A 12,246-nucleotide genomic window follows, 5' to 3' on the forward strand; every position below is an offset into this window, starting at 1 on the left:
CCCAGCAAGGAAGGGAGAAGAAAAGAAACCATTGTGGGAAAAGTAATCTCTTACCATCCTCATGTTTAAAGGGAAAAGAAAAAATTAAATTGTCTGGGCATGGAAAGCTGGGCAGAGTCCTACAGAACACAAAGCAAACTGAACGGAAACATGGGCTTAAAAGAAAAAGAAAAAAAAGCATCTAAAAAGCATCTAGAAAACAGTTTTCTTCCTCCTTTAAACCTACATTTCTCCCCTCAAACTTCCCACACATCAGAGAAGCCATGAACAGCAGGGTTTCTGCATGGCACAGCCACAAGACACAATCCTTTAATCCTTTGGGCCTTGAAGTTCCAGTGGCACAAAGCCCAGGGAAGGAGGGAGCAGCAGAAAGACAAGGATAAGCACAGTCTGAACAAACATGGGGTTTTTAACTTGCAAGCAGCAAAGCTGCAATGAGGAGGTAGGAAGACATCCACCCTCTCCATGGAAGGGCCCATCTGTCAACATCTGATGGAGTTACACAGAACACGTGTGCCTGGGCTAAAATTACCCACTTCAGCATCAATATCCTGACTGTCATCTCCTCTTTCAGAGGGGGATGGCACTGAAATCTCTCAGATTTTGATGGCCACGGGGCTGCTTCCATCACACAACTCTGCAAACTGCCCTATCTTTAAACCAGAGCAGGTGGGAGGAGGGGAACCACCACTCCCAGCATCACAGTGTTCCTCAGCTTCAGAGGAAAGCTTTGCCCATATGACCCCCAGGAGCAGCATCCTCATCACTGCACAGCAGAGAATTTGGCATTAAAGCTGGACTTGTCAAAGCCAAACTTTGTCAAGCAAAACACACTGTAATGACTATAAACAAGGTTTTTGACAGTTTGTTGCTTTGCAAGCAACCTGCCAGGCTTCTCTGCACCTCAGAGCATCCCTGTGGCCCCAGAGTGAGGTGGGCACTCACCCTCCTGCTGGAGAAGTGCTCCTCCCGCACCGTGCTCTCCGCCGTGTGCGGCAGACTCGGCATCTGCCTCGGCTCTCCCCTTTTGATGGATTGTCTTCTCACTGTGTGACTGGAAGGAAAAACACACCCCAGCATCAAGCCTCAGGGCTGCAAGTGTCTGTATGCCTCCAAACATAACCCCTCTTCTGCAATGCCTTTATTTTTCCTATGCAAGACCTTATAAACTGACAGGTGGGCAGGAGAGCCGAAAAGACAAACCAGAAAAGATAGTGTGGTGTGCTCCAACTGACTCACAAACAAAAATGAAACACAGAAATATCAGTTTGATTTTTGGCAGCCACAATTTTCCCTTGTAAGTAAAGGGAGCCTACACCCTGTTTTTAGAGCATTCTGTTCCTCCAGCTCTTAACTCCTTATAATTTTACCTTTCCTATCATATCCCAATGTTTGTCTATATCAGGAGGCTCTCACTGACCCACACCATTCTCCTCCTAGTTCTTTTCTCCTTCCCCTTACCTTTCCAGCCATCCTAAGCACTAAGAACAGCCTGGCCAGGGCCCCCCATACCTCCCACATCCTGCTTACACTGTCAGAAAGCCACAAAGCCCCAGCAATTTCCATTAACATTATCACAACCTTTCCCCAAGTTCAAGGTGAATCCAGCTCCTGACCCAGGAGACAATGTTTTCTGCGTCAGCAGAGAGATGTTTTCATCACTTAGATTATGGCTGCTAAACACATACATTAAATATTTTTATTACAGTTGGTAAATATTCACAGAGACTGAATTCTTCTTCCCTCTACTCCTTACAGCAAAGTAGGACCAGAGAAGCCAAACAGATACAATATTAAAAGCCCACAGTGTCCACAGGGATGCACACTCACCTCCTGGTGGGGATAGGGATGCGCACAAAGGCTTTGTACCTCAGCAGCTCCCTGTGAAACTCCTGGAAGTGCTTGAACTTCCTTTTCACGTGCCAGACGAACTCTCCATGGGTCAGCTCGATGGTGTAAACATTGGGGCTTGGTACCTGCAGGGGAGAACATCATCACATGGGATGTAAGTTTTGAAATCAGCCAATTTTCTGCAGCTGCTCATCTAAAGAGTCTTTATTTAATTTTACTTAAGGATTATTCCTTCTCATGATTTCTTGTTCCGCTTTATTAGATTTTATAAACAGACAGAAAACCTTCTCTCCTAAGCGTTTTCTGAGACACAGGCATTGCTGCTTCCTCAGCCCACGAACAAGCAAGCACAAAACTAAGGCACAAACAGCATTTTAAGTATAGTTCTACAGAAATCAAAAGAAATCTCTGCAAGTTCTGACCTTCTTGGTGGAAGTGAAGCGTTCAACTTCCAACACACGCACTCGGACAGGACATCCCGTGAGGTACGTCTGCGTGCCCGGCTCTTTGAACCCATGGGTGTGGTAGATGGCAGAGAAGGGAATGCACACTGCAAGGACCACAAACCCCACAAAACTGTTAGCTTAACAGCCTTGTAGCAATCCACAAGGGTGTGAAAGGTAGCAGACAGCAGTGCTGTAACACGGGAGCATTTGTACAGCAGCATTAATTCCAGCAAAAGAGCAATTTTTATTGAAGAGAGCTCAAAGACAAGGTTACACAGAAGGAACTTAACTTGAGAAGCTCAAGTGTTAAAAGCCTCCTGGCTCTAAATCAGGGTCAATGCTGGGCTTGGCAAAACCCCTGAGGCTGTAGCCTACCTGCCAACAAGTGTTAAAGCCAGGCAGGACACGGGATGAGAACACACGGTGCCAACTCACCGGTGCCTTTGGGGTCAGTGAGCACCTCTGCATCCACCTCCTCCCCCTCCACATGGAGCTCCCTGGTGTCCAGGCTCTCGATGATGTTGCTCATGTCTGCAGCGAGTTTCTTCAGCGTGGATGTGGCTGCATGGCTTTCTGCCCTCAGAGACATCTCAGGGGGCTGTGCTCAGGAGCCAAGGGGCGCTGGGGAGAGACAGGGCAGAGCTGGCACCACCTTCTCTGCTGAAGGAAACCACCAGCAATGCACAGACATCCTGACATCCCTTCACCTACATTCATCCCAGCTATCCCCATCCTACACACCCAATGCCAAATGTTCAGTCCTAAAGCTATAAATCGTATTCACTGCCTGGTCAAATTCCAGATTTAATTCACCCAGAGCTGCATTTCCCAGGTTAAGCTGCATGGAGGAAAAGCTCACTCAGAAAATCAGAAGGCATTTTTCTACATGTTCTTCCTTTGAGTGAATAGTGATAGACACTCCTGGCGTTATTAAGGCTTCCTGTATTGCTATGCTTACACAATTGCCTGTGGTGTCTGCCTACCTCATGCTCTCCCACAGCTCCATCCTCTCAGCAGGCTGAAAAGTTTCAGCTCTAAGGGTTCCTCTCTGGGGTCAGGAGCATCCTGATCTCCACAGAAAGCCTGGGATCAACAAGGTGGATCCTACCTCTTCCAATACTCCTGGTGGCTGCAGGGGACCAGCCCACTGTCCCTTTGTGATGGGGACACAGCCAGGGAAAAAGTGACTACAGCACTTCCCACCTTTATTCCCACCCATCCATTCCAAGAGCCTAAGTCACCAGAAAAATAGGGAAGGAAGAAGAACAAAAAAAAATAAAATAAGGAAACAAAAGTAAATCGATATATGAGGCATGACCACTGATACTAGCACAAGCCTTCCCTGCTTATGAGTATTTGCAAACCCTCTTCCTCCTCCTCCTCTTCCTTCCCTGCATCTCACCACGGGCTGTGCAGCTGCCTGCTGGTCCTTACACACAGCCAGGTTTCAGCTCCTGGGCATCTCCCTGGTGATGATAAAAAGTCCCTTCAATCTTTGTCTTGCTCTGCAATAAATGTCACAGCTCGACAGCTACGCTGAAAAAATATGGATGGGACAAACTGGCAACATTTTACACAGGCCAATACAAGGATGCCCATTTATACTTGTGGAAGCTCTTACACTATGTTAAAGAATGATTTTTCCAAAAAAGTGTGACATTTCTGATGTTAAGTTCTGCAGAGAACACTGTGCAATTATTCTTGAGTGAGCTCCACAACAAGAGCTGCTATGCCGTAACTTGGAAATAATTTAACATTTTAATAAATCATGCATTTAGCTGCTCTTGAAAGAACATTCTTTATTATTGTTTCCTCTTGAAACAAGTCAGTTATTTCATTACTACATACATGCTAGAAGCAGCTGCCTTCAAGAAAAAAAAAATCCATTTGCACACAGACTTGAATTAAGAAAAACTGGGTCAATCTCTTCTATTATACCAAAATAAATGTAGAAGCAACAGCTTCATCTTGGGATTGAGGGCTCCAAGGGCCTGGGTGGCTCTGTCACCTTTCACCAGTGGCAGGGAAAGCCACCAGAGCACAGAAGGCTTTAGGACCAGACCAGGGGATCACTGGGCCCCAAAATCACTTCAAGAGGTCTGCAAGAATAATTCAATAATTCAATACCCACACATGTGGATACCTCCCTTCCCAGTGATACACTGAACTTTGCTGCAATGTCCTGGTTTCAGCTGGGACAGAGTTAATTTTATTATTAGCTGGCACAGTGTTCTGTTTTAGATTTAGGACCAGAACAATGTTGATAACACACTAATGTTTGAGTTGTTGCTAAGTTCTGTTTCCCCGAATTCAAGGGCTTCCCAGTTTCCAATGCTCTCACAATGAGGAGCACAAAAAGCTGTGGGGGAGCATGGCCAGGACAGCTGATCCAAACTGGCCAAAGGGATATTCCATTCCACAGGACACCATTTCCAGGATATCAGCTGGGGAAACTGGCTGGGGGGTGCCAACTGCTGCTGGGGGGTGGTGAGCAATTACTGTATTATGCATCATTTGTTTCCATCAGTGTTATTCCCCTTCCATTACAATTATTACTATATTTTATTTTGTTTCAATTATCAAACAGTTCTCAGCCCACTGATGTTACCCTACCCAGCCTGTGCAGCCTCTCTGCAGCAGGAATTTGGCACTGGCACTGTCACCACTTCATGGAAAGCCAGATCTCCCTCTTGGAAGCCTTACACTTTTCCTATTCTAACAACATACTGCAGGGGACTTCAGTTATTCAGAGACCATAAAGTACATTTTCATTTCTTTGGCATGAAGTCATCCCACCTGATATACACTGGCTTGGGATGTTTGATTTTCTCCCTGGAAAGCAGGCATCCATAAACAGCATTCCCAAGAAAGGCCATGCTACCAGGCTTTCCCAAATAATCCTGGGGATGGCAGGAGGGAGACCAGAGCCTCATTCTGCACCAATACACACATTAAAATCCTATTTCCCACTCAGGACTTCATGCAAATACTTTTTTTGTGTATTTCTAGCTTCAAATAAAGCAGCATCTTGCTTTGAATTTCTGTCTGCATTCACATCTAGAAACAAAACAGAATTAGGTTTTTTTTCTCCATCAGAAGATGCTTTTGCTTCATGGAAACTTAATGTCCTTTCCAAAAGGAGTTTTCCATGGTCAAAAAGAACACAAGCCCAAACACACTCTGGACATGCCATGCCAGCAATTACACTTGAAGGAAACCAGCAGACAAATACCACATCAGCAGGGCTGGAGAAAGAGAAACAGAGAGGAGCTAAGAGGGAGAGAGGATGCTCATCCTCCCTCCTCCTCCTCCTTTCCTCCCCACTGTGCCAGGTACAGCTGGGCTCTTTGTCAGATTAATTGACACAGTTGGTTAATGGATAAACAATTAACCAGTGTATGCAATTATTATTTGCAAGGGACCACAGCAGGGCTCCACAACTCGGGATTTTTTTTTTTTTCTTTAAAGCTAAAGCGGTTTTCACAGCTGGCACAGACAAATCCTGGTATAAAGCAGGGTCCAAACTGAAATGGGACCTGAGTCAAAGCTAGCAGCAAGATTCCCCTCATTGACATTAAAGCCAAATTTTGGGGTTGAGAGGAAAATGTGACTTGCCCATGGCCCTGGCAGCAGCCCCATGAACCTGGGCAGTGGCTGTGCTCCCTGCCACAGCAGAGCCAGAGGACACAGGGCAAACCCAGCCCTGGGCAGGGAGGATGGCACTGGGGTCAGCTGGACACACAGGACACACCACATCCCTCTGAAAGCTTTGCCAAATTGCTTTACAGGGCTCTGCTCTGTAAGAGCTATTTAACCTCTCGAGCAGTTTCCACGTGGACGCTCTGCATTCCCATGGGCAAGCTGAGCAATTCCTGGGTTAATCTGCAACAGCCTGGGTGCAAACAGGCACCATGCACGGATATCCAGGATTTAACCACAAACCAGGCAGGCTACCAAGAAGGGCCTGTCTGTTCAATGCCACTCACCACTCCTCACACTGCTGACAAACTAGAGAAAGGAACTAAAAACCTCTGAAACTGAACTCAAGTGATAGCAGTAAAGCACAGGAGACTGCAAATAATAGATTGAAATCTCTGAGAAGTAAGTGCTGCATTTCAGTATTCAGCTGTTGCCATTCAAGATAGAAAATAAGCAGCAGGTTTTTTAAAGGAAAATAAACCCAAACAACCAAAAGAGAAAAGCCAGGGTCTGACTGAGTCAAGAACCAGCAATCTGAACAAAGGCAAAACCTGTGCCAAGATGCACAAACGGGACTATTTGCTTGTGAGCCAGGAAGGAAGAGATGGTGCAGAACACAGGAAGACTCAGACCTAAAGCATTTGACCTGTAAGAACAGTGTCATTACTGAGAGAAGGCAGAGAAACGTGACAGGAGGCTGCAACTCTGCAGAAAGCTGCTGTGCAGGGTGGACAAGGAGAAATGCTCTGAATTAGAATCACAGGATGGTTTAGGTTGGAAAGGAGCCTAAAGATCATCCAGTTCTAACCCATGGGCAGGGATATTTTCCATTATCCAGCTTGCTCCAAACCCCGTTCAACCTAGCCTTGAACATTTCCAGGGATGGGGCATCCACGACTTCTCTGGACAACCAATGCCTCACCACCTTCAAAGGCAAGAAATTATTCCTAATATCTAATCTAAATCTACTCTCTTTCAGTTTAACTGCTGGTTTAAAGCAGGGACTAGGGAGAATGCCCTGTCTAATGGCAATGGCATGGCACTGCCTGAGGAGGGCTTGGAGAGCCCCAGAGCTTGGAGGAGGCAGGGGAAAGTTGTACCTCAGCACCCACAGCCCAAACCTGCTGCCAGGGCACCCAGGAGCTGCTGCTTGAACAGAGGGAAGGTGCAGCTCCAGCTTTATCTGGATCAAAGTCTGCCTGGGCTAAAGCAGCAAAAAGGAAAACATTGGAAAGAATGAACAGACAAAAAATGAGATGATTAAAAACTGAAAGAGATACAAACACATAGTACAAATCCCATAAAGACTGCTGACACTGCCTTTGTCCAACCCAATTCTCATATTAATTACTTCCTCTTAAAGTACCACATAAGCACTCTGCCTTCTGTCCCAGGCTGTCCCCATAGCACAAGGGTCTCAAACCTCATGAACTTGTAAAATACATACACTGGAAACAGTGACTGCACCAAGAATCAGCCAAGATTTCAGTTGCAAGGACAATGACTCAAAACCCAGAAATTAACTATATTAATTCTTGAACCTTTATGAATATTTTGCAAACCTGTAACTCTATCCTGCAACTTTGCAAGCCCAATAGCTACTTGTTATTTGGCATTTTGGTTATGCTTTAACCCCAAGTTATTACTTCAGGGATCATATGACTATCTCAGCCTTCAGTACAGAAATTATTTTTCTACTTGTTGCACAGGACAACAAAGGCACAGCTTTAAAGGCAGAGAAACTGGAAGGCAGAAAAGACATTTTTTGGTAAATATTCATGAACAGTTCTGTGTTTTGAAGACACTGACGTCCTGATGTGAAAATGTATGCGGCTGGTAATAGCACAGACTATCTAAAACTTGGTCAGCCTGAGTTTATTCTGTATCGTGGCAGATCTGAAACAAGCACAGACAATCACAGCTCCTTAATGAGGTTCCAACGCTGAAAAGCACCACACAAAGCTATAAAACCCAGATAAATTTCATTTGGGAAAAACAGGGGAGCACAGAAGAGAAAATACATCCAGGAAAAACAGACATTTCCTGCTAATGCCTCCCAGGGTTTGATGCTCTGTATCAACTCTTATCCCTATGGTGAGAAACACTATAATCCCTGAAAATTATCTGTTCTCATGACATCTCCCCCAGTACAGTGACCTTTGGCAAGGCCTGTGACAAGTGACCTCTGTTCCCATACTCAGTTTTCTCCTGCAGGCAGCAGCACCCATGCTGGGACACACAAAACCCTCCCAGGCTGCCTGGAGCACAGCAGACAACCTCAGGCCAAAACAGGGCAGGGAGATGGGGTTATTAACAGAAAACAAACAAACAAACAAACAAAATAAAGCCCAAAGAATCTGAGCCATGAATTCCCTCTGTCTCCTCCTGCTGCTGCCAGGAGCCTGGGTGCAATAGGGACACCAAGAGCCCAAATGAAATGCCCAGGAATTCCCATGCACAATGCCCTCAACAGCTTTTTGCACTGTCTAGTGGTGATGAATCTTTTGCATGTAAATATTGCCCAATTCATCCCATTTTAAACCTAAAATTAGCTTTGGACCACTCTGTTGTAAAGAAATACCCTCATATGATAAGAGCCATTTCTGAGGAGTTATTTGCCTCCCCCAGGAGAGGATGGGCTTGTCAGCACCCCAGATTTATGCCCTGGCACACTTTCCTTACACAGCCCTGGGAAGGGGTCAGCCCTCCACCACAGTTAGAAAATGTTCCCTGAGCTCAGGATCCCTGCCAGAAACTGCAAAGAGTATCCTGATTTTCCAGCGCAGGAAAAATCCCAATACTCACACAAAGCAAAACAGACACACTGATTTTATCTTTCCCTCAATATTTAACCAAAAACCCAGGGCTCTTGTATGTTACTTGTAGCATGTTACATTTCCTAACTATGAAACTAAATGACAAAAGGGTTGAAAAATGCTCAGCAGCCTTAACCCTGTTCTTCAGTTCAGTACAAGGAAACACTCAGCCAGAGGAGCCAGCAACAGCAAGTGCAGACTCCGCCTGAAAATCTGCCCTTCGTGATGTTCATACTGCAGGGGCAGTGCAAAATGATTAGAGTTTGTTTCTTAAAATATACAAAGCAGCCCTTGAATAAGAACCAAAGCATTGCTCTTACCCTGGAAAGATCTGTAGCTGGAGAACTGAAATAAAAAACCAGATCAACAATAGACACGTTGAAATATCATCCTGACTTCATTTGCTTATCTTAAGCCCAATCCTCATAAAACCAAAATATTTTAAAATACTGTTTCCAAAACAATTATTGCCACAAAGTGCTCACATTTAATAGCAATACCTCTAAAAGCAGAAACCAATTAGTGTTTCCTGCAGCACAGTTCCCTGGCTGTGCATTATTGATTTCCACAGCCCTTGCCATGTGAGGCTTATTGCCAAGCCACCAGCCTGCCCACAGGAACAGCAAAGTCACAGGAATCCACACAGCCTGTTTGCAACAGGGCACGAGATGCTTCAAGGCTGGGATGGCCTGGAAATAACAGGTTCATCTTTGGAAGTCCCTGCTGCACTATCCCCACTGGGCAGAGCCTCTTCTGCCCCTGCTCAGAGCTCTGCAGCATCCATCCCCCAGCACTTCTGCCAGAGAAAAGGACACAGGAAAGCCAGGCAAGGGAAAGGATGAGTTAAGGCACTGGTGACTAACCCACTGCTTCAGCCAGAAAGCCCCTCCGTGGTTTGTCCCCACACCCAGGCCCAGCCTAAGCATCAGGCACCTCCCAAGGACTTGTTTCATTTGCTTTACAGAACAGTGAAGGGAAAACAACCATCCTCGGATGGGCAGTGGCTGCTGATCTCATGCTGATGTACTGCTTGCTCTGGCTCCCAGCCCCCTGCCCAGCAGCACCATCCCTGCTCCCTGGGCTGCCACAGGAAGTGCAGCCTCCCTGGGAAGCCCATCATTAGGTATTTATTGGTAATTAAGGCTGGCCCTGCACATCCTAATTCGTCACCTTGTTTTGGATTCCTCAGGCATGGACAAGAGTTTAAGCACAGCACTCACACCTCAGGCTGTGCATCCCTCAGGGATCACCAGCAGCCTTCCACTCCCTGATGTGGCACATGGCACACACCCTGCAGACCTAAACCCAGGAGTACTGCACATAACACCCCTGAAAACCAGGACAGGGGATGCCCAGAGCCTCTGGAACCTGGTTAGTCACCCCCACAGACCTTCTAGCACTATAGCTGCTGACAGGCAAAGGAACCAGGTGACAGCACCTTGGGGATCAGCTCCATTCAGCATCCCCAACAACACAATCAAAATGCAAAAGAGTGGTCAATAAAGTCCTGGACTGATGGAAAAGAGGGGATTGGAAAACTGCCTGCAGCAAAGAGCAAATGGCAGGAAGGCCAAAGCATGCAGCACTTCTGGGTGCTGACAGACACACAGAGTTTGGCACAAGAGAGAGCTCACAAAAGCTTTATATACAATCCTAAAAGCAAAGAGCTAGCCAAAGTGATAGTGCAATGCACAGGACTTTTAGAGTGACCATCTCCATGAGGATCAGGGATAACAGGGACCCCACAGTGCTCACAGGATGATACACATGGCTGCAGCTCTTATCTACAGCTGAACACACCACACAAACACAGCACATAATTTAGTGACCTAAATGTACAGGTATCTGCAGGGCTGATGTCCTGTACATCACTCCACACTATTCTGCTATCTCCCAGTGCCACGTCTGCTCCAGCCATCGCCACCTGCCAAGCCACAGTTCCGCAGGGAATTCCGGCAGCTGGGAGACAAGCGGGCACGCTGGCAGCAGCCCAACACCTCCATCCCTCCCTCCCTCCCTCCCTCCCACACTGGGGTTAGGTGGCAGCTGAAAAATGCAAACACAGACCTTCACATATCTCCTACCAGCCAAGGTATTTCCAGGGAAAGCACTGCAGCCTGTGCTCGGGAGGGATTCAGCAACTGCAGCAGGATCTCAGCCCAGCACTGTGCCCTGCACGGGCACTGGATCCTGGCAGCAGCTGGAGATCACAGCAAAGAGCACAGCCATGGGTCAGGAAGCCAATGTCCCTGTTCCTGCTGCCACCCTGCTGCTGATTGAACTGTTCCCATTAAGTGGCAACATGACTTCTCTTTCTCCTGCTCTTTTCTATGTGAAAGCACAGGGAGGTGATTTTGTTGACCCTTTATGTGACTTGCACAAAGAAATGAGAAATTCCTGTGGGTATCACAGCAACATGGAGCAGCAGATTGGGACCATGTATTTTTACTAATAGTTTAACAAAAAGTTTAACACTTCAATAAAATGCTGTTTCTATTGTTTTGACTTCTGGGAGTTTGTTTGCCCTAATGGAATATCTCAAATAATTTCCATTTAAAAAAACCCAAACAGTTAGCAGGGGCAGAGGGCCATAATGGAGGAGAAAAGTGACCCTTCCACAGTACTACAGTGCAGAACTCAAATGTTTCCATGTGAGCAGCCAAGTCCAACTCCCTCCCCTGCCAGGGGAATGCAAGACACAGGCTCATCTCCAGGGTGGCTTCCCCACAACACTACCAGCTTCGAGGACAACCACTGCAGGGTGACCACCACAGTTTTACTGATGCTTTTGTCCATCTTAGAGGCAGCTGCAAGCACAGGGTGCAGGGCTGGGACCCACATGCAGTGTCCCACACTGATCCCTCCTGGCAGTGTGAACCCTGTGACTGCTCACACTGAACATTAACCTGTGCCAAGCTATTGCAGACTCTGCACCCGCTGTACCAGGAGTTCCTCTGGTAACCCAAGGCACGGGATGACCTCTGGTTAATGGGTGTGAGAGGAACTGTGGCACCAGGCTGTCCCAGCAAGGGGATGTCCCAGCTGCTCTCTCAGCTTCCCCATCTCAAACAGGACCTGCACCACCCTGAGAGCACTGTCACCTGCTGTCCCTTCCCAGGGCAGGACAGGCTGGAGCCACAAGTGCAAAGCCCCATTATGTGGTGCAGCCACTCTCATCACCCCAAAATGTTCCTGTGCTCCTGCCTGCAGGCCTGGATTCAGCACCTTTCCAAGCTGAAGCTCCACAGTGATTTTTAATGTTTTATTTAGCAATGCTTTTAAACATGCTTGATGTGTTCTGGCTGATAAGCTCCATAAGAATTTGATGTCTCTGTCCTCATTTGACTGCAGTTATTTTCCAGTCTACTCCTAAAGCTGCAGCACTCAGTGGCAGCAGCTCCCACCATCGAGCTGGGACACCTAGCACAGCAAGC

The 12,246-nt window shown here is 46.8% G+C and overlaps 1 protein-coding gene across 3 annotated transcripts in view; it reads right to left on the bottom strand.

The window, feature by feature from the left end:
- PLD1 (phospholipase D1) overlaps positions 1-12,246 on the bottom strand; it is a 71,618-nt gene that overhangs the window by 40,292 nt on the left and 19,080 nt on the right. For all 3 annotated transcript variants that reach the window (XM_079315479.1, XM_079315480.1, XM_079315478.1), the window contains 4 exons: positions 2,733-2,918; positions 2,274-2,401; positions 1,831-1,976; positions 946-1,054 (listed from right to left, as the gene is read on the bottom strand). In XM_079315479.1, coding sequence (XP_079171605.1) covers positions 946-1,054; positions 1,831-1,976; positions 2,274-2,401; positions 2,733-2,886 — 537 coding nt within the window. In that variant the 5' untranslated portion in view covers positions 2,887-2,918. The remainder of the gene's footprint in view (positions 1-945; positions 1,055-1,830; positions 1,977-2,273; positions 2,402-2,732; positions 2,919-12,246) is intronic.

This window comes from Erithacus rubecula, assembly GCF_903797595.1.
Source record: "Erithacus rubecula genome assembly, chromosome: 11".
NCBI lineage: Eukaryota > Metazoa > Chordata > Aves > Passeriformes > Muscicapidae > Erithacus > Erithacus rubecula.